This window comes from Bos mutus, chromosome 18, assembly GCF_027580195.1.
Source record: "Bos mutus isolate GX-2022 chromosome 18, NWIPB_WYAK_1.1, whole genome shotgun sequence".
NCBI lineage: Eukaryota > Metazoa > Chordata > Mammalia > Artiodactyla > Bovidae > Bos > Bos mutus.
Window position 1 is genome coordinate 52,490,134 of NC_091634.1, and position 22,809 is coordinate 52,512,942.

Here is a 22,809-nt window from a genome sequence, read left to right on the forward strand (position 1 = left end):
CATAATGAACATCTTTTATTTTCAGGTTTGCAAACGACGGCCGTCGATTCACACAAAAGGGTACTTTTAAAACTACCTGTATTTACTCTATTGTATGCATGTATATAGGAAATGATCGGTGTGCATGTGCGTAAATGTATGTCTGTACATGTGGGCCGATATATGTATACACATGGTACCTGATGGCCTCTTCGGACGCATGTGTGACCTCCATGATGACGCTGGCTGTTGTACGTATGCCAAGGAGGGCAAGGTTCTCTATCCTGGGCCAGGTCCCCAGAAAACCCACTGGGACTGTGGTTTCCGGACACTTACAAATGCATAGAGGTAGACGCCCATGCATTTGATGGTGAAACGTCCAGCTCTGCTCCTCACCACCGTCACTCAGGATCATCCTCACATAGGATGGCAGTGAAAACTGTCCCCCTCTGCGGACCTGCCTGGACAGTGGGTTGAGGAGAAGCTCCAGCTCTGTGCTCTGCCCTAGTGCTGAACTGGACGCTGAGGCCCTGGAGGGGTCAGCTGCTTTAGCTTCTACCCCTTCTGTGCTTAACCTCTCGGGAAAGGGTGACAGTATATGAGGACCAAGCTTCTGTAGTCTGTCTCTATAAATACTGGGTATATACACATACAGATACGCATACATATACAAATACTAACCCACAGACCAAACCGGAAGTGTGGAGTGCTGACTAGCAACATGGCAAACACATCAGGAAAAGTATTCATTGTTCCTCCTCCCAGAAGGTCAAGTTCTATGCCATGATGTTTAAAACACTCAAGGGAAAATTCAGAGGATTCCATTAATTAAAGGGGAAAAGGAAGATGCTGTCAAAATGGTGAAGTACAGATTAAGTGAAAATTGCAAAGAAAACGAAAATCTGAAACAATTGAGGCCTGGTTGTGAAGTTCGAGAGCTGTAAACTGCAATCTTCAGATTTGGATTTTTTTTTTTCTCTTTTTCCTGTTGCTATGGAAACTTGGGAATCAAGCTTCAGGTGTCAGGAGTTCTCACAGACCTGAATGGAAAAGACTCAGAGTCAAGTCAAGGAATATAACAACTCGATTCAAAAACATTTTAGCTAAATACTAGATACATGACTGGCAAGCTATAATAAATGCATTTATAAATATTGTACTACTTTGGGGAAGGTTTTTTTTTTCCTTAAGCACAACATTTGAAGAGAGAAGGAATAGTTCTGCTGGTTTATGACTCAAAAAGCTGGACTTCTCTGAAAATGCGAATACCACATGTCTCACACCTCAGATCAACCGTGGCCCCTCCCGCTGCCTCACTGAGCCCTGTCTTCTGCAGTTGGCCCAGGGCTGGGCTCTTGTATAAACAAGCCTACTTGGCAGCTTGGAAATGGACCATCATCCCAGATACATATACATATATATATTTCTTTTGGTCCCTGAGAAAAGCAAGAGAGTAACTGGTGGTTCTGCAGAGATGGTGTATGAGTTCCCGAGGGCTGCTGTCACAAATGACCACAAATTCAGCGGCTCACAGACCACACACACTCACTCTCCTACACTCTGGAGGTCAGACTTAGGGGGCTACAGTCCAGGCGCTGGCAGAGTTCCTTTTGGAGCCCCCTCCTCCCCTTCAAGCTTCCCCAGGCTGCCTGTTTGGACGCGGCCCCTCCCTGCCTCTCTGAGACCTGCTTCAGGGTTTGCATTGCTTGCTCTCTAGGCTTTAGGCCAGCTGAGGGACTTCCACCCTGCCTGCTGATAGGGTGAATGGAAGCAGCTTGGCTCTCTGCCACCTTTGCCTAATTATAATTATATCTTGGATTTGCACAGGGAGAAGGTACCACTAAAAACTCATGTTACAAAGAAACAAAAATATATAAAAGATCAACCCACAATGCAAGTATAGTCTCTTCTGGAATGAATTGATTGTTGGAGTATAATGGGTTGTTCTGTAAAGCTTAGGGCTTTTCACTCTAAATCTGTTAAGGGGGCGGGTCAGCATGCAAATGTCACCAACCTGTGCTGCACCCCACTGATTTCAGAGTTTAAAGTAGTCATGTATCTGCTCTAAATTCTAGATAGAAAAATCTTTGTAATGTGACTCGAGTGTAAATAAAATGATATTGAGAAGGTTAAGGGAGAAAGCTGTTTTAACAGAAAGGACCATGGAAATGAACATGCTGATTCAGATGCAAGTTTTATTGTTATTTTCTATACCTAGGGATCTTTATACTGCTTGACAGGTGAATTCCTCTGGGGTTAGGACTCTTCTGAACTCATTTAATTTCCTTTTTATTTTTCAAGTGAATTTTTCATTGCCCTTGCTACCATTGCCTTAAACTCTTTGGTGACCTGGGCTGCAGTAAACTATATCCTTCATATTCACTTGCATTTGAAGACTGGAAAAGAACATATTAAATGGCATCACAAATTTCATTTAAAAATATTTTCCTGTGTGAGGCCAATAACTTAATCATTTTCGTCATTGAGAAAAATAGGAAAAAATTTTGGCTTAATAAGACCCACTCCATTTGAAAGCCCTCAAGCCCTGTTTAAGTCAAGTCAGACCACAGCATATCTCCTGTGACTGTTGAGTTGATTGCACAAAAAAGTTCACAATGATGTAATGTTCTTAGCTGTGCATGTGTGTGGCACATAGAAAGCCCTGGGACGTCAGAGGTTGACTGTCATTGTCCATAAACTTGGAGGGACCAGCTCCGTCTGCAGGCCGAGGATGGCCTGCTCTACTCCGGCTTGGTGCTCCTCCAAGCTCTGCCTCTGCCCGTAATATATTTCACAATGAAGAGGAGCAAAATATTGGTACACCCAATGACATGGACTGTGCGGTTCTGTTTATGGAAAATTCTAGAGAAGGCAAGAATCTAATCAGAGAAGGCAGATCAATGAGAGTCTGGACTCTGGGGAGGGGATCAACAGGAAAGGGGTACAAGGAATGGCATCTTGATTGTGGAGTGGCTACACTTTACCAAAATTCATCAAACTGCACCCTTAAAATAGGTGAATTTTATGGAATGCAAATAATACCTTAATAAAAAGCATTAGAATGAAAAGTATTTCTGGTGACCATTTTTTTTGCTCATTTGGTCACCTCTTTAAACTTCTTCATTGTGATCATCAAGGTTACAATTCAATCCCCCGTCCTTTCCAATATAGAGACATTTAATTTTGGTACTTATTCAAATGGTTCACCTGATCTGTTCTTTTATATTCTTGCTCTTGTGAATTAATTTTAAAACAGTGTTTGAAAAGGTTTCAGCGCAATATTCCTTGAACTTGCCTTGTCACAGCACAAAGACCCTCATGGATGTGCCAGCTTGCTTTCTTTGGAGGGTCCTAGGGGGAGAATTATGCATCCCCTCGATGTCATCAACATGTGATTTAAACAACAAACTGGCAGTAAAAATCATTTCATTTACATTTTTTATTGCTTTCAATGTCATTAGTTTTATTTCTTTTACTTTGGGATGTCTAAGAAGGAACTGCGTCTCTCTCAGTTCAACTCTCAAATGCAATAAAGCCACCTATGGTATCATAATAAACTGAAATGTTTTTATTATCTTTTTCCACAAGGGAGGCAGTCTAATAATGAACACTGGCCTCCATGCTAACCCACCTTGGGACCTTTCTGAGCATCAGTGTCTCGTCTACAGAGTGAAATAAAACCACCAGGGCAATGAAGGAAACAAAGAGAAAAGCCACAGAACAGGGGTGTTTGGTTTATGCGAGTCTACTTGAATCAGAATATTATTGGGGAAGAGGAGCAAAACCCATTTTCTCTTCCCATGTTGGATGACGTGAGCCCTGCAGTTTTATGAACAAAGGCTTTAAAGACCAAATTGACATGCTTTTCCTGCCAAGAGCCAGGGAGTAAATATTTTTGACTTTTTGGGCCATAGGGTCTTGGGGGCAACCACTCAGCTCTTTTTGTGGTAGTAGCAGAAAGCAGTCATAGGTTAAGTCTGTAAATGGACGGACCTTCTGTATTCTGTGCGTCTGTGCTCACTCGCTCAGTTGTGTCCGACTCTTTGCGACTCCATAAACTGTAGCCCGCCAGGCTCCTCTGTCCATGGAACATCTGATTTTCCTGGCAAGAATACTAGAGCGGGTTGCCATTTCCTCCTTCAGGGGATCTTCCCAATCCAGGGATCAAACCCACATCCCTTGCATGTTCTGCATTGGCGGATTCTTTACCGCTGATCCACCAGGGAGCATGGGTATTCTAATCAAATCTTAAAATCAGGAAGTGAGCCTTTCTTGGCCTTTGGGCTGTAGTTTGCCACTCCCTGCTTTAAAGAAACATTGAACAGATTCTACCAAATCTCCGCATTCATTCAAGGACCATGGCTGGTGGGGAAGTTCTCTTGTCCTTGCACTTTATAATCTACTGATAGATACAGTGTTGTTAGGACTCATGCCCCCACTTTGCTCAATACTTTGGACCCATTTCCGTGTGCCCTCTTGCCATTGTCATGGGTCAGCCACACTGACCTTGCTCTTAGGAGAGTCTGAGACATAGGACATTCAAGGCGTCTTATTCCTGCCAGTTTCTCACATGCCTACATTATTAGTTTCATTCTTTCTCTGTTAGGAAGAACATCTTGGGCTAGTCTATAATAAAACAGGAATCATTTTATTTGGCAGGCATCTCTAACGTTCAGACGAACATTATTAAATAATCTTATGCCTTTGATAGAGGGACAGGGTGAGGTTTGTTTTGCAGTCAGACAGGTCGGTGATGATAACTGTTCTTAACTATTTATCTTAACTGGGGACTGAAATGACATGTCTTGTGGTGCAAAACATGGGAGGGTCATTTCCAGCTAAAAAGGGAGATTCAGGGTTTCTTTCTGAGGATAATTATGGCCTGTCCTCAGGTGCCTTGACCTGCAGTGGGATAACCATGTGGCTCTCCATTTAGGTGAGAACAGAAAGTGCATCTGACATTTCAAATCAGAATGCATGCACCTGTCTTTTCTCAAAGGTACTATTTTGAGTATAAAATGATCACGAGTTCTTTGGCAGTCATCAGACAATTCTGTCTCGGATTAACTGTGATCCAAGAGCTCAGACGGGAGAGATGAGAAGTGAGCCATCCTGGGGAACCTGCTCATTATTGACACCTGTAGGTCAGGGTGCTCCAAAGTAGGAGGAACAAGAAAATCCCTTGTGGGAGGAAGCAAATGCTGCCATGGCTATTATATTCCTTTTAATCTCAACAGATTACATCTTACTAGTATTTAACATAATGATTTGGAGTAGCAGGCATGTGTATTATCGTAAAAAATATTGTGTTAACACACAAAAACACTGGGTATGTGTGCTGGAGGCTACGGTCACCTGGGATATTGGTTCCCTGGGTTGGATGGGCTGGGGATCTATCTGTACTTCAACAGTTGGAGCTGGAAACCTCCATTAAAACACTCACTGGCCACCTAGACGGGCTGGTAAGTGAGCAGAGTCTTGAAGAGCCTTGGTTCACGGAGAGTCAGGCTTTGGTGTCATGTAATTGTATTTATGGGCTTCCCAGGTGGCTCAGCGGGAAAGAACCTGCCTGCCAATGTGGGAGATGTGAGTTGGATCTCTGGATTGGGAAGATTCACCTGGAGAAGGAAATGGCAACCCCCTCCAGTATTCTTTCTTGCCTGGGAAACTCCATGGACAGAGGAACCTGGCAGGCTATAGTCCATGGGGTTGCAAAAGAGTAGGACATGACTTAGCAACTGAACAACAACACCAGTTGTGGGTGATGTGTGAGTGGCGACTCAATCATCTTTTCCATCTGTGTACACACATACACGCACACACAGCATTTTATTTCTGTACAATCACCCAGGAAGTACTGCCTTCTGGTCTATCCCGACTCTGCTATATGTGAATTCTGCTCCGTGTCTGTCTAGTGATCACTTGAGAAGCTGGTGGAAAACAGATTCCAGAGGTTTACTGCAGTAGAGTTGGTCAGAGCAGGACACTAAATAATCCCCGTGTGTCTGTTGATAGGGGAGTACACTGCGCCATATTCCTAGGATGGGAAGGGATGCTCTCTAGCTGTTAGAGTGAATGAACCAGAGCAGTGTGTTTGCCTGGCTCTCGAGCTAAGAATGGTTTTCATACTTTTGGTGCTAAAACACGGAAGACGGAACCAAAACAGCTATAAAAAGGAATATGAAACAGAGCCCTGATGAGACCCCCAGAGCCCAAAATATTTGCCACCTGGGCCCTGATGGAGAAAGCTTGCCAACCCCTGAACTACAGCAACATAGATGGAGCTTGGAGACGTAATGAAAAGAGGGAGATCAGAGAGTTCCAGCACATCAGGCTCAACACAATATGAATTAGACCAAGTCTGACAAACTGCACGAAGTAGAACTATATGGGGTGTGTGTGCGTGTGGTGTGTAGTGACAGTATAAAGCAATGTCCACACACGCTGCGGCATGACAGCTGTTGTCTCTGGGGAGAGAGAACAGGAAATGAAACCGGGGAGAGGGACAGGGGATTTCAGCTTCATCTGTAATACTCATGTTTTATATAAAAGGAAGGAAAGAAGGAAAGGAGGGAGGAAGAAAGAACAAGAGAGACAGGAATATATATTCCCTCCCTCTCTCTCTCTTTCTCTCTTTCCCCCTCTTCTTTCCTTTCTCTCCCCCTCCATCCCTCACTTCCCCCCATCCATCTATCCATCCATCCAGGGAGACACTTTGCACTGTAAATTCCCCTCTCTAATTCCACTCCAAGGTCAGTGGCTCAGCAGGGAGCTCTACGTGTCTGAAGTTGGAATGAGATTTCCTGTTGACTCCACTCAACACTGTCACTAGGATACAATAATTTCTGTTTTTATTTTCTAATCATCACTTTCTTAGCCTCCTAATTCACAACAACACCATTCACCTTCTCAGAAGGTAAATACTGAGGCCCCAAAGTCTTTTGAATGGCATTAAGCTATATGTAAATAATTGCTTAAGGTTAAAACTGGACTAGTAAGCCCCAAATAGGAAATATTTGATACCCGTATCTATTTATTTGATGCTCATACCTCTATTACTCGGTATAATAGTTCATTTATTTAAAATAATCCTTGATTATGTCACAGTCATGACAACCGGTCAGTGAAAAAACTGTGTAAATATGCAATCACCTCTTTTCCTACAGCCTCCCCGTCCTTCCATGCATTCTCATAACTCTTCTTTAAAGGGTGTAGAATCTCCTTAAATCTAGCTAAAGATTACACTGCATCATGCAGAGAGAAATAGGGCCCTGGTAGACCAGTTAACCAATCTGGGCACATCTGTCTGAGCTCAAGTTTAGGGTCATCTGCAGGAACCTCCTCTCCACCTGCTCTGTTGACGGTATTGGGTGCCTTTGCATGGTTCCTCAGATTGGCAGGGGGATGTGAAGGAGCCTTTAGACATTAGTGGGAGCACCTTTACAGGTAACATTCCATCACACAGATGTAAGCTAAAAATGAATGTTTCCTCTGGGATGCATATTTTGGGAAAGAAGATATGTGGAAAAACAGTGGGTTTGGGGCAGTTGTGTTTTCCTATCACATGCACACTAGAGTTTGGTGAACTTACAGGCTAAGTTGAAGAGGGACAGGAGCAGGGCTGTGGCCGCGCTGAAGTGCGGGGCCCCTGCTGCGTTGCAGTCCACTTTGGAATTCTTGCAGGAGCACACTTGTACCCTGAGGTCTGTGATGTTCGTCATGGGCGGCTTCCCCGAGTCTGTCACCATGATGGGCAGGTGGTAGTTTGCTTTGTTCAGGTTTTGAAGGAGGCTCACCAGGGCGTGTGTATCTGTAAATACAAAAGGGGGCCTTCATAAGAGAGGGCCGGACCTCTGCAAACAAGAGTGGAATTTCAGCAACTGAACTCACAAAGTAGGCAGTGCACTGATGTAACTACAAGAGTACTCAAATATAAATTTATTAACACCAAATCAACATAGAAATTCAGCTCTTCATTTGGAGAAATCACATTTCAAGTGCCTAGCAAGCACGCGTGGCTGGTGGCTACCATACCAGATTGTGTTTGTTGGTGTTTGTGCCCAGTCTTGTCCGACCCCATGGACTGCAGCCCACTAGGCTCCTCTGTCCATGGAATTTTTCCAGGCAAGGATACTAGAGTGGGTTGCCATTTCCTCTTCCAGGGGATCTTCCTGACCCAGGGATCGAACCTGCATCTCTTGCACTGGCAGAAGGGTTCTTTACCACTGAGCCACTGGGAAGCCCACCGTATCAGAGAATACCAGATAGAACACTTCCACCATGGAGGAGTTCTGTGTTTCAGGGCTATTATAATCAATTTCAGGAGGACCCAATTTGGTAGAGACGATTGAGTACCAGGAACTCCGCCCTACAAATGTATTAAAGTATAATACATCTTCACAAAGATCACATTCAACATCTAGAAAAAATAATGTAAAAACCCATTCTTGAATTGTCACATTGTACATCTTAAATATATACAATTTTTATTTGTATATAAAAATATGCAATAAAGCTGGAAAAAATAAATTGTTAGCTCACAGCATTTTTATATAAGAACACAGATTCAAATAATCAAGATACACTTTTGGAACAACAATAACAAAAATCTACTCACTTTTAAGGTGGGCAGGCCCCCCATCTGTTTCCATGGAGATGGTTTCTACACTCTAGTCTTTTTTAAAAAAATTATCTTTATTTATTTTTTTGGTCATGCTGTGCAGCATGTGGGTTCCTACTTTCCCAACCAGGATCAAACCCATACCCCCTACAGTGGAAGCTTGGATTCTTAATCACCAGACCACCAGGGAAGTCCCTATAGCTTAGTCTTTATCAGGCCTCAGACCCCAGTCTTTATCAGGCCCCAGGTCTGTGGGAATTCATAGCACTGATACACAACTTGGGGACTGGATCTTTAAGCTCATGCTTGGTGGGAACATCCACCCTAGGCCACTGGTCAGCACTCAGAACTGGCCATCTCACCTGGCACTGTTTTGGCCTTGGGCTATTTTCTCTTCAGTCATTCAAATGACTGCATGGCTTGTGAGATCTTAGTTCCCCGACCAGGGATCAAACCCATGCCCATGTATTAGAAGGCAGGTTCTTAACCACTGGACCACCGGGAAAGTCCCAGCTATTTTTTTAAACCGGCTCTTTCTGGGCATAAACAAGGATAAATATTCAAAAAAAAAAAAAAAAAAACTTGGAGGAGCAAGAAAAAGAATCTAGAAGGCATTTTAACTATTAAATAAAACCAGGAGGGAAATGGCAACCCACTCCAGTGTTCTTGCCTGGAGAATCCCAGGGACGGGGGAGCCTGGTGGGCTGCCGTCTATGGGGTCGCACAGAGTTGGACACAACTGAAGTGACTTAGCAGCAGCAGCAGCAGCAGCAGCAGGAGGGAAAAGAAAAGTGTGACGACCTGAAAACAAAAAAACTGGCAATAGAACTGCTATACGTCCCAGCAATCCCACTGCTGGGCATACACACCAAGGAAACCAGAATGGAAAGAGACACATATACCCCAGTGTTCATTGCAGCACTGTTTACAATAGCTAGCTAGGACATGGAAGCAACCTAGATGTCCATCAGCAGACAGATGGATAAGGAAGTCGTGGTACATATACACAATGAAATCTTACTCAAGTATAAAAAGAACGTATGTGAGTCAGTTCTAATGAGGTGGGTAAAACTGGAGCCTACTATACAGAGTGAAGTAAGTCAGAAAGGGAAATACCAATACAGTATATTAACACATATATATGGAATTTAGAAAAACAGTAACGATGACCCTATATGCAAGACAGCAAAGGAGACACAGATGTAAAGAACAGACTTTTGGACTCTGTGGGAGAAGGTGAGGGTGGGATGATTTGAGAGAAAAACACTGAAACATGTATATTACCGTATGTGAAACAGATGACCAGTCCAAGTTTGATGCATGAAGCAGGGCACTCAAAGCCCATGCTCTGGGACCACCCAGAGGGATGGGGAGGGAAGGGAGGTGGGAAGGGGGTTCAGGACGGGGGGGATAAATGTACACCCATGGCTGATTTGTGGTGTTGTACGGCAGAAACCGCCAATCAAAATAAATACATTAATTAAACAAACAGGTGAAGGATTATCCTAACCAGAAGGTGACAGCAGCAGAAATAACCGATGTGAATGATGACCCCGGTGAAATGGCAGGTCAGCACAAGGAAGGTTCTCTGAACTGCAGGTAGATGAGAAAGTCTTTGATGAGAAAGTTCCAGCTGGAAACTGAAGCTGGGGATGATTATTCAAATCAGCGACAGACACAAAAACTAGCAAATAAAATACTAACCCCTCAAACAAGAGAAGGGCTATTTTAATTAAAAATAATCAGTGTAACAGAATTCATTCTTTAAAAAGCAATAAAATGGACAAACAGGCAAGTAGAATCAATAACAAGAGAAAGGTGCTAATAAAATGAGATATGAGATAAGGCCGTAACAATACAGATGAGGTTTTTTTAATAGAAAATTTTATGCACAGTTGTATAATACATTTTCAAAACTTAATGGAATGTATAATTCTCCATCCCTCTCAAAAACTCTACCTCTGAAGTAAGAAGAGGGAACCCAGCCCTGACCGGGTCAATCATAAGCTAAATTCACTATTGATGGCAAAGTGTATGTAACACATGAGTTCTGGTCTGGGTTTTATTGCGAGGCAAGGTGATTGCAGGAGTGAGTTCCCACTTGCCATGGGGAGGGGAGGGCAGTGGGGGATTCACAACTCAATACATCTGATATTTCAGTCTTAACATGGCAGATGATAAATGTTGAGACAAGTTTTAAATTCTACCTGTCCAAGTGCAAGGATTGGTGGAACGGGGCATTGCTTGCAAGTTTCATAAATGAGGAACAGGAGAAGATATCAAAGCCGAAAGTCAAAGCCAAGGTCATTTTAAAGACAAAGTCTTTACATTTCTGAGATCTGCAGCATAAAACGGAAGGTGGGGGATTAGAGGTAAGGCTTCCTGAAGATTCCTGCACTGGTGCTTCTCTTAGGAAGGCAAGCATAGCCCAGAAATCTCTGCAGTGCTGGTGAAATTTAAGGGAAACACAGCGATCTGAGTGAGGAGAGGCACCTGAGCCAAGATCCCCAGCTTTTGAAGGCTGAAACCTGGGTGGGTGCAGAGGGTGAAGTATGGGGTGCATAGCTCACAGGGTACAGCAGAGAAAAGATGAGGCAGGAGGCGGAAAGCTGTCATGCTTGCATTTCTAAGAAACTGATATTCAATATTTTTACAAATTGTGTACAGGTGCTGGTAGGAAAATTGTCAGTGTTTGTAATGCGTGAATAACTTGAAACAAACCATGTGAGAATCCACGAGAGCACAGGAAAGGAGGAACAGGTTGGAACAGAAACCAAGCCAGGGAAACCAGGCTTCAAAGCTGAAGAATAACAAGGGAATGTTAAGAGGACTTACTGTTGATCTTGGAGATCTTCCAGACTTTATCAGGAACGGTTTGTTTGTGGATTTCAAATTTGAAAGGATCTGTGTTTGGGTGAAGATCCTTATCTGTCGCTCCCAAAATGACTACGCTGAGGTTTTTGGCATCATCACAGACCTCTGCTACCGTGGGGTAAATGAAGGGTGCGTTGTCATTCACGTCTTCCAGAGTTATCAGCAGAGTCCCAGTGCCAGTGGCGGGCGGGTTGCCTACAGGGAAAGGGGAGATGTTAGTACACAACCCATACAACGCAGGGGTCATCGTCCACAGTACCTCTTCCCGACGTGCCAGACACCTTTACTGCTGTCATTAGATTTCAAACAGGACCAAGAGGGATGGCTTCCATCTGTGTATAAAGTTTAGTGGTTTAAAAAGCCTTGTAGTATTATGATCTCTAGGTCTATCCCCGTTGCTGCAAGTGGCATTATTTCATTCTTTTTATGGCTGAGTCACATTCCACTGCATATACACCACGTCATCTTTATCCGTTCACCTGTCCATGGACATCTGGGTTGTTTCCATGTCCTGGCTATTGTGAATAGGGCTGCTGTGAACACAGGGCTGCATCTATCTTTTTGAATTACAGTTTTCTCCAGGTATATGCCTAGGAGTGGGATTGCACTTAGAAATAATCGTACTAAGTGAAGTAAGCCAGGCTAAGAAAGACATATCATATGATATTGCTTACATGTGGAATCTTAAAAAAAAATACAAAAAACCTTTTATCATATGTAAGGCTTCTGACTGATGTTCTTCAGACTTTACCGTTAGAGTGCTAAGCTTTAAACACACATGTCATACCAGCACATTGAAATTCACTCAAAGAATGGAAATGATAATTAGAACTTATCCTTGCTTACCATAATGAAACCTTTAATCTAAATAGCTGAGTTTTTTCAGAAAAGCAGTGGAACAATCTGATCTGACTTATTTGTGGAACTATACAGTAGTGTTGATGGGAGATGCAGGCACTGGAGGCAGGGAGCCCAGCAATAGATGGCATCATGAAGGGCATTTTGAACGGCAAATACATGTCTCGTCTTATTGAGGCCCTCAGGTGAGGCTGCCAGAAGGAAAGCGGAAGGTAGTGGGGTGCAGAAAGACAACAGCCTCCGCTCTGACTGTGCTAAGAGCCTGTCAAGTTCAGTGAACCTGCAAGAAAGTGCCCAGAGCTTGGGAGACATGCCAGGGCTGAGTTAGCCAATGGGAATTTTCAATGTAGATGCTCTTGAAACCTTTCTAGTGAATTAGGTTACCTGAGTTGAAAGTGCAGAATTATGGAGGGGTGGGCACCTCAAGAAACACCAAAGAGCAGGTTAAAAGTTTAAAAAGCCAGGTGATAGTTTCTGGAAGACATGGGAGAGATGAATTGGAGGTGGAGGCAAGGATCAAGAATTAAATGTGTTATGGTGCTCAAAAAGATGAGGAGTCAAGAGAAGCAATGGGGTTTCCCAAGAAGAATGTTACTGGTGACTTTCTAGGGAGAGATTTGCATTGGTGGGGAAGAAGCCAGATTGAAGGAAGCTGATCAGTGACTCACAAAGCATGAGAACAGATACTCTTTAAAGTTTTGTTTTTTTTTTTTTAATTTTTAGTGAAGAATAGTTGATTTGCAATGTTGTGTTAATTTCTGCTTTATGGCAAAACGATTCAGTTATACATATATATGGTTTCCCTGGTGGTTCAGACAGTAAAGAATCTGCCTGCAGTGCAGAAGACCCGGGTTTGATTCCTGGGTCAGAGACGGGAATGGCAACCCACTCCAGTATTCTTGCCTGGAACCTGGGGCTATACAGTCCGTGGGGTTGCAGAGTCAGACGTGACTGAGCGACTAACATTGACTAACATTGACTGTGACACGTGTATACACATTCTTTTTCATATTCGTTTCCACTATGGTTTATCACAAGATGTGTTGAATATATCCCTGTGCCTTTGTTGGCCCTTGTTGTTGATCCATCTCATATATAATAGCTTGCATCTGCTAACCCCAAACTCCCAAATGCATCCCTTCCCCACCCCGTCTCCTCCTTGGCAACCACAAGTCTGTTCTGTATGCCTGTGAGTCTCGAGAATGGATACTCTTTAGTGGGGCTGGTGAAATTTAAACAGACCAACACCCAAAGATAGTTCCAGAGTAAACATTCAAGTAAGTGTCTGCTAAAATAGGAGCACAGCTGTAATTAATCATCAGAAGCATAGGCATTTCTAATGGTAGCAGACCATCAACTTTTGTTAGCGCAAGAACCCAAAGGAGATGCGTAATTACTTTGAAGTTGGTTTCTCACTGTCAGCTTTAGTCATTTGGCTGAATTTCTTTATTGAAAAATTATTTTTCTCTTTTTATGGAACTAATTGAATATCTCAGAGGAATCCATTATATTTTTTTCACTCTGAATATAATATGGAGTCATTTGGAAGAACGGATGAGAAGGCATTATGAGTATTTGAAATATGGTCATAAGAATTGGCCTTTCGTGAACTTAATTATACTGCTGTCTTCAATTTCCCCTGTGTTATTCTCAGGCCAGGCTGGTGATGTCTTTTTCTGAAGTCAAGCAAAATGAGCTTGTTTGTCTTTTGTTGAGAAAGAAGGTAAAGAGTGGATTCTCAAAATCCTCAGGGAAAGCCTCTCCCAGTTTCTATGTATGAGATGGAGGAAAATCACCACCCCAAAGTAAAATGTAATTTAAAATGTAAAGATTCTTCACGAGCCCTTCGGCTCCAGCAGTTGTGGGGGGTCCAGGAAATACCAAGCTTCCAGATATTCTCTGGCACTCAACAAAAATCCCTCAGCCCTCTTCTCTCCTTTCTGTCCACAAGCCAGAGCTCTCAAGGGCCCACTCTGCATGACCAAACACCGGAACCAAAGCACGGCTGGGAAAAGCCTTAATTTGAGCGAAATCCCGGGATGTGGAGCTAGACCTGCACTTGCCCGTCCTGGGCGCTCCTCAGAGGAGCCCAGGGCCACATTCTCAGGGGATGCGTGAAGGCTCAGAGGAAGTCCCACCTCAGAACCCGTGTCTGTAAGGGCTTTTGTCTTTATAATGTCAGGAGATGCAATGGCCCCCAGATGAGCCACTCCTGTCAGGGGGTCTTAAATAGAATGGGAGGTGGGTTCCCCTTTGGGAATCTGATGAAGGTCATGGTCCTGCCTTAGGAAACGCACTCCGGCTCACACTGAAGGGTTGGCAGTCACTGGGAGAACTGGAAGTGTGGCCTGGGCTCCGTGCGAGGTTGGAGCTTCTGATGTGCGACACCTTGGTTCAGTTGTTGTGAGGCTGAGGCAGAGAAGTTGAGCACCGGCTCAGATGAATTCCGTGTCTCAGGCCTCCTTCTCTAGAACGAGGGTTAATCTTAGCTTTCCATGTCCAAGTTTGCACTCCGTGGATTGCTCTCGTTTCAACTACAAAAGCAAACTAAAATTCCCAAACCATCATTTGGGGTTATTATTAGTATTGTTTTTGTATCTTCTTTTATGAGCTACTTTTATTGTGGTAAAATATGCATAATATTTACCATTTTAACCACTTTTAAGTGTACAGTTCCGTGGCATGAAGTATATTCCCACTGTGCAGCCATCACTGCTGTCCATCTTGAGAACTTTTTTTTCATCTTCCCCACCTGAAACTCTGTCCCCACTAAAAGACAGCTCTCCCTGTCTTCCTCCCCACAGCCTTCAAATCTTGGTGGGTCATTCATTTTGCTTCAAGCTTTCGTGCTGCCAAACAGTGGCTTGACATGGGAGTAATGGTTACCATTTTCTTTCCTGGACCTGAATAACCTAATCTGTTTTATCAACAGGACTGTGCCTTCAAGACCACAGAGATGCTCTGACCTCAGGAAGCTGTGCCCTGGACCACTGCTTGCTCCCATTTCTGGCTTTGTCATTCCCACTCAGCACTGGCAGCTTATAATACTTCACAAATCGATCAGTTTAGGACCAAACTGATCCTGCGGCTGGATTTTGAAACAAGACAATTTAACTTGTGCTATTCACTTTGGTGGTGATGATCTCCTCGAGAGCTGGGCGAGTTGGCATCCTGTGTCCGTGCCAGCCGTCCTGGCCAAACCCTCAGTCTGCTTGGTTCAGTGTCGAGGCTTGGACTTTTGTGTTCTAGGTGTGTTGGGGTGGAGCTGTACATTTTCTAAAAGTCCAAGCGAACCAGAGAGGTTGCTGTTTAAGCACGTGGGGCTCTACCCTCCAGTCTTCCCTCATTTTTCCTGAAGAGGAAACTGGGACTCAGAAGATGAAGTAATTGTCCACGGCGCTGTGACCATTGGTACTGTGTCACCTGTCCGAGGACTGCGGCCCCTGAGACACAGTGTTCCCATGCTGTGCATGCTGCGGAAGCTCCAGAAGTGAGTGGAATGACCGGTGGTCACAGCACAACCCACCATCTGTGCCAGACTGTGGAGCTCCAAGTTTAGGGGTTCTGGCACTGTGGTTGGCATCAAGAATTGGCAGAAGGGGTGAAAAACAATCTGTGTGTTTTGGTACTTAAATCACCAACAATATACTGCTTTCTGTTGAAGGTGGGTGGAGCTAAGGTCTGTACCCAAGGGCACGTGTCACACCTGGTCTCCTGCTACTGGGTGGGTGTAATGAGAAGCGGAGCCAGGTTAGGATTAGGGTTATGGGGATATCATTTTATTCAGAATGCTGACCACATAGGATTTTCACTTAGCCAAAAAAAAAAAAACAAAAAAAAAAACCACTGAGATTTTATGATAGGTTCCATTATTCAAAAGATGCACATATATCTATCTATCTTGTCAGTAACAGACAAAAACAGTGTGACACTAATTAAAAGATATATATGATTAGGAAAAAGATTAGGAAGAAATATACCCAAACCTAAATAGTGATTATCTCTCCAGGTAATTAACATTAAAGTAATACTTTTCTCTTTTCAATCTCCTTTATAATAACCATGATTACTGTGATAATCAGAAACAGAAATGTAAATTCAAAAGTTATACAGGGATTAAAAATTTTTTTCCAATTCTACTTTCTTTTCTCTATTTGTTTTTACAAAGAATCGATATTTAGTAAATTTGCAGAGTTCTGCAACTACCACCATTATCTAATTCTATTTATTTATTAAAGTTTTTTTTTTTTTGATATGTGCCATTTTAAAAGGGCTTCCCAGGTGGCTCAGTGATAAAGAATCCACCTACCAATGCAGGAGATGTGGGTTCTATCCCTGTGTTGGGAAGATCCCCTGGAGAAGAAAATGGCAACCCACTCCAGGATTCTTGCCTGGGAAATCCCGTGGACAGAGGAGCCTGGCGGGCTACATACAGTCCATGGGGTCGCAAAAGAGTCAGATATGGCCCAGCAATTAAACAACACACAACTTTTAAAAAAGTATTTATGAATTTGTTACAATATTGCTTCTGGTTTATGTTTTGTTTTTTTTTTTGGCTGAGAGGCACACGGGGTCTTAGCTCCTTAACCAGGAACTGAACCTGCAGCCCCTTCAAGAGAAGGCAAAGTTTTATCCACTGGACCACCAGAAAAGTCCCCAAATGGTATCGCTGAGGCTCCTCCATGTTATTCCAAGAATCAGTACTTCATTCCTTTTTATAGCTGAATAATACTCCATTCTGTTGATCGACCATGTTTTCTTTATCCATTCACTAGCTAATGGACATCCGGGTTGTTTCTGCTTTTAGTCTGTTATGAACAATGCTGCTATGAACAACTGCATTTGAGAGACCGGATTTTCACGCATTACGAGATCCCTAGACTGATAAGATCAGACCCCAGTGCATCTCCTCAAGAGAGTGCCTGTAGAAGAATAGGCTCCCTGGTCTTGCCACAGTTGGCTGGGCTGGCTTCACATGCAAAGAAGGTTGAATCTCAGCCAGAACGTCTGGAAGTGAGCTCAGAGAAGTGCAGGAAGGCAGTAGGCTTTTCTGGTCTCTGGGCTAGATGTGTGCAGCATGTGTCTTAACACTGATCATGCATCTAGGTGGTTCCGTATGGGGAATAGTGTGCAGAGTGAGGCTGCCTGCAATGGAGAATAATATGCAGGAAGAGAAAGTGAGAGGAGGGAAAGACAGAAAGCTCGTTTCTGAGCTCCCCAGACTCTGAGCATCAGGACTATTCTCTGTCATGTCCTATTAGAATAGGTAGCTGGTAGATTTAAAAAAAATTATTATTATTATCTGTGGTAAAGGAAAATTCAGTGTTTATTGGAAAGTGCTGCTCAAGGAGAACGGGTGGCTCGTGCTCAAAAAGCCTGAACTCCTTGGGCTGAGTTTTGAATTAATTCAGGTTGATTTGAAAATTGCTCTTTCCATACTTACAATCACATATGTTTGCATTTCCATAGGTTTCCCTCTATTCTGAGAACAGTGTCCTCCCTTCCCCCACCTGGGGGAGAAACACGTGTGTATGTGGGAGGGAGTATCTGTGGAATTCAGAGCAGGGAGTCCACTCCAGGGACCAAGAGGGAGACCTGAGCTGAGCATCTCAAGGAAGCTTGAGGCCCAAATTCTGGAAGGAAAATCGGGAGGATGGGTGAGTTCATGGGGAACCACAGTTCACATGTGGCCACTAAGTGAAGGCTGGGTGCCCTTGCTGGATTCTGAGGTGTGTTTGTTAGGGCAAGGTGACTGGCGGGGGCAATCTACTCCCCCCCCAGGTCCTTCTGCACGTCTGGGCATCTCTTGAACCTTTGCCAAGTAGCTGTGAGCAAAGCAATGCCAGGTCTTTTATTTCATGTGAGCAGGGCTCTAAGCTACATTCACCTGTGCTCACAAGAGGGAGTCAACCAGGACCCCTCTCTGCAGGGTGACCCTTCATATTACTCAGTTCATCCCTATGTTCTATTTACTATGGCTCTGCAGGATCACTGTTTTACAGGTCCGCTTTTTTTTTTGGCATGTGCCCTGTAAGCCAAGAATCTTGTCGCTTTTTAATTCATAAGCATTTTTTTTTATTGCTGTGTTAATAGAGATCTTGCCAATCTCATTTTATATGCTGAAAACATTTAGTAGTAAACCAACCAAAAACTTGGTAGAAAATAGATTTGCAAACTACAGCGTCAGGTTTCCATGGTTAATACTTGATGTAGAACTGAGGCGATTATTCACATAATTCAGACTCAATTCTTTAGGAGGAGAAATAATTTGAAAGCTGAAACTGTTTTTTTTTTTTTTTTAATTCCAGCGTTTGGCTTTTTTGCTTCCATCTTACAGAAACCAAAGACAAGGCAAAAATAGGGGAAGAATTGATTTGGAGGCCATTTCTAAACGTGACAGTTTCATTTCATTCATTCAGCCCATAATTATTTATTGTGACTTTGCCCTGTGCCGGGTTGGCTAAGCACAAAAGTCAACCGTGCAGGGTGTCTATTGTTGAAATACTAACCATGTGGCAGGGACAGATATGTAAACTGATGCAAGATAACACTGTAAGTGCAGGAAGAGAAGTGAGGATAAAATATCACGGGAGCTTATGACGTGGAGTAATTAACTGTCTGGGGAGAGCTCAGAAGTCTCCATAAAAAGATGGCTGGAGAAGGTTCTTCTAGGAGGAGGAAATCCTGTGGCTAGAAGTTGTGGGAAGAAGCGGTCATAGACTTTTCAGCTGGATGTTGGCCTTGATGAAAGCCGGGGTGCTGGAGGCAGGGAGAGGAGAGGACTTGAGTGCGGAGGGAGGGCAGGGAGGAGCAGTTGGGAGGCCGGGGCAGTAACAAGGACCGACAGTGGGAGCTTAGGTGAGGGCTGTGGGGATGCGAGAGCAGAGGCGGGACAGGGAGTGATGGGGGAGGAGCATCAGTGGGGATGGGGCTCTACTTGGGGACCATGCAGATGGTGACGCTATTACCCAAGCTGGGGAAGAGGGAACACCAAGGAGGAGGAGCTAAGAGACCTCTTGGCAGGATGAATTGAGCTGGCAGAGATGGGCATTTGCAGACAGCATTCTAATGCCCAAATCAGTTTTTTTCCCCACAATGAATGTTTGAAAACACTATGTTTAAGATGGTTGATTTGACTGGTCAGCGTGGAAATGTCCTGCCGTCAGGTAGATGAAGGTTAGCTTACCTCTCCCCATTCAGACAGAACAAGCTCCATGCATTGATGCCCATGGAGAAAGCAGCATTTTCTGGCTAATTTTCTGATTCAGAACCCTACTCTCAGTAGAGGGCTCTGCAGCCCGTCCCTTCTCTAGAAAAATGTTCAGACCATCACTAGCATAGTCATCAGATGACACTTCATAGTTTGTTTCAGATACTGATGACTTTGTAATGATACATTTAGAAAAATCAGTCTGTGACTCACCTCAAGTAGGCTCACTTAAATATTTAAATTTTATAATATTTAAGGACTTATAAGTCACCAGGAAGTTTGCATTCAGGATTTCCCGTCCTTGTAACAGCACAGCAGGGCAGGTGTTTATCTGCACCCTGTAGGTGGGGAGACAGGCTGAGCCGGCCCTCAGCTAAGCTGGGGTGCTGCTCCTTCTGAGGGGAGCAGAGTGCCAGGCCCCCTCTCTGTGGAGTGTACTTGCTGCTACACATGGCTCTGATCACAGCCCTTCTATTATGAGATCTCAAGAGTTCTTTTATTGGGCCATTTTGTCAGTGACAAAATTGAGCTAGTATTTTTAACGTGATTGATATTTTACTGGTACTTGAAGTAACGAGGAATGATGGCTGGGTCTTCAATGTATTTTTCTTCCTCAATTACTATAACAGCTGAGATAAGGGGTGTTAAACTGGCTTAATTGGGTTGCCATCATAACTAATGGCTTGATTTTATCCAAACTAGCATCTTTTAAGTAGAATTAATCTAAATAATTTTACTACATCCCCCATGCAGGCTTGGTTGATCTACAGAAAGAGAAAGACGATAAATGGAGGCATCATTTTGAAGTTCAGATTCCCCCGTTATCCCCAGTTTGGGGGCTGTTGTTATCCAGTAGTTCAGTGGTCATTCCACTTATGGGGCCAAATTACTTTTTTTCTTTTTGAATCAATTTAAAAGTCCTTTGTACAGTATTTCAATTTTGATGGGCTGGCATTATCAGATCATCTATTATATAGGAGACTGAGGGAAAAGACAGGTTAGGACATGATAGATCTTAGCTCATGAAAAATCATGATCTTAGTCTATTCCATTTTAATTGTACAGCTGTTACACTTGGTTCTCTGCCTGTTTTCTTGGTTGCCCACGGCACATTTTTCACCGACAGACTCAAACATACTTTATACAAGTTGCTAAGTAATGAAAACATGCTGCTGAATTTAGCCATAATTTGGCTTGTTTTTTCCCCTTATTCTTTTAAATGAAAATAGATGGGGATGCAACACTTGATAATCATATAAAGACTTCATATAGATGCTAGAGATAGTATGTATTTCCTGGCTCAAACTATTTCGTATGCACTGAGCCTTAGGAAGAACTAATGGGGATAATTTTTTTCTTTTTTCTTTAAACTCTCTGCATAAGCTGGGTGCTGGAAAGCAAGGGCATTTGAACTTCTTGAAGCAAAATACTTGTCTTTGGCATTTGGAGTCACAATTTAAGATCTTCTGAGGGTATAACAGCCATTCAATAACAGTCATGCACTGAACCCTACCCAATTTCAGAATAGAAGGAGTGAAAGCTGAGGTCATAGGTGAGAAGGAGGCAGGAAGACCAGCCTGATGGAGTCCTGAGCAGAAGGCAGGGAGCCAAGAAGCAGTGGCCAGCTCCGCCTTTCCTGCCCAGGACAAGCCCCTTGCGAGGGGTAGTTCCTGGACTCGGAGGAGAAATTGCTTGTGGCAGCTTTCAGCCCACATAAGACAGTGAGACTCAGATCCGACCTTTCTGGTGATTACCTGAGCAGGCATGGTAACCACCTGGGATTTGCCCAGTGCTAATTGCTGCAGCTTTGCTTCCTTGTCAGCACAGCCCCAGAGGGATGCCATCTGACTGCACTTCTGAATGCTCTCTCTCTGCATCTTGGTATTTTCCTTAACCATTATTAACATTATTTTTTCCCCCTTTCTTAAGATAGGCCAGCGATTCTATGTTTGTTAAGTCTTTAATGAAGGAGTTCCTGTACTCTGAAGGCACTGTCTTAACCTTTTCAGAAAATCTGGACTACATAAGGTAAATGACAATATCCATCTTTAAAGATAAAATGCTTGCCAACAGGAAAGGTCACACCTTATTAATCTATAGGATGAAAGGCTGTACTCTTCCAATCATTTAACTACAGCAGCCTGTTCTGCTTTAGCCAAACAAAAGCATTTCACTTATAAAAAAACAAGGTTGTTGGGTAATTTATAGCTCATTAAAATTGATACCAGTTTACAAAAACTGCCTTGTACATCCTCCAGTGTTCTGTGGGTTGCAACCTAGCCTCTATCTGTAGCCTCTGTCTGTGTCTTTTCCTCCTCAAATCATCTGTATCCCAGGCATTATCAATATTATTATGAAGTGCTATTCTAGAATCTACATAGACTCACACTGGAGCTGCAAGCAAACAGGTCCAAAGAGTTTTTAACTTCTGTTAAAGAGTTTTCTCTTTAACTCTTCTAAAACTTCTAAATGTTTCTCTAAAACTCTTCTGTTAAAGAGTTTTTAACTCAGGATAGATTTGCAGCCCTGCTTCTGACTTTTTTTGCATTCCTCCATTCTGATCTCACAGCTTCTAGTCTCTAAGAGGTTCGCAAAAGATTCTTGTTTGGCACTGCCTTCCCATTGTTCTGAACCGAATGAGTAGAGCTTGTGCAGGAGCTATCATGGTGTCACTCTGCTTTTTGCTAAGTGTTACAGGACTGCAGACTGCACTTCGCCTCGTTCCCTCTCAGACCTCCTGTCCTCCACTCTCCTGGCACCTGCCCCCTGCCCTCCAGCAGCTGGGGATTGTCCTTCCTTAGGATGACAAGATGCTGAGAGTCTAGCTCTAGGGACCAGGTACTCAGAGAACACGTGAATGGTTACAGTCTCCTGGAGAAAGCACAGTGGACCAGGGACATGCTTTCTGTGTAGTTTTATATATATATATATTTCTTAAGTTGTATTGAAATATAGAAACATTCATTTTCTGTAATGACACAGCTTGAAGAAACTGCAAAATCTGAACACACCCAGGTAGTGAGTCCAATATATACAAGGAGTTCCTTACAAAACTACCTATACATATGATCCTGCAATCCCACTCCCGGGCATATATGCAGAGAAAACCATAATTTGAAAAGATAAATGCACCTGGATGTTCATTGCAGTACTATGTACAATAGCCAGGACGTGGAAGCAACCTAAAAGTCCGTCAACAGATGAATGGATAAAGAAGATGTAATATACATACACAATGAAATATTACTAAACCTTAAAAAAGAACGAA

At 43.3% G+C, this 22,809-nt stretch overlaps 1 protein-coding gene across 2 annotated transcripts in view; it reads right to left on the minus strand.

Moving 5' to 3' along the window:
• Positions 1-22,809, minus strand: part of CDH13 (cadherin 13) — a 1,011,871-nt gene continuing 989,062 nt past the window's right edge. For both annotated transcript variants that reach the window (XM_070388650.1, XM_070388651.1), the window contains 3 exons: positions 11,435-11,668; positions 7,571-7,789; positions 1-1,019 (listed from right to left, as the gene is read on the minus strand). In XM_070388650.1, the coding sequence (XP_070244751.1) occupies positions 1,012-1,019; positions 7,571-7,789; positions 11,435-11,668 (461 nt within the window). In that variant the 3' untranslated portion in view covers positions 1-1,011. The remainder of the gene's footprint in view (positions 1,020-7,570; positions 7,790-11,434; positions 11,669-22,809) is intronic.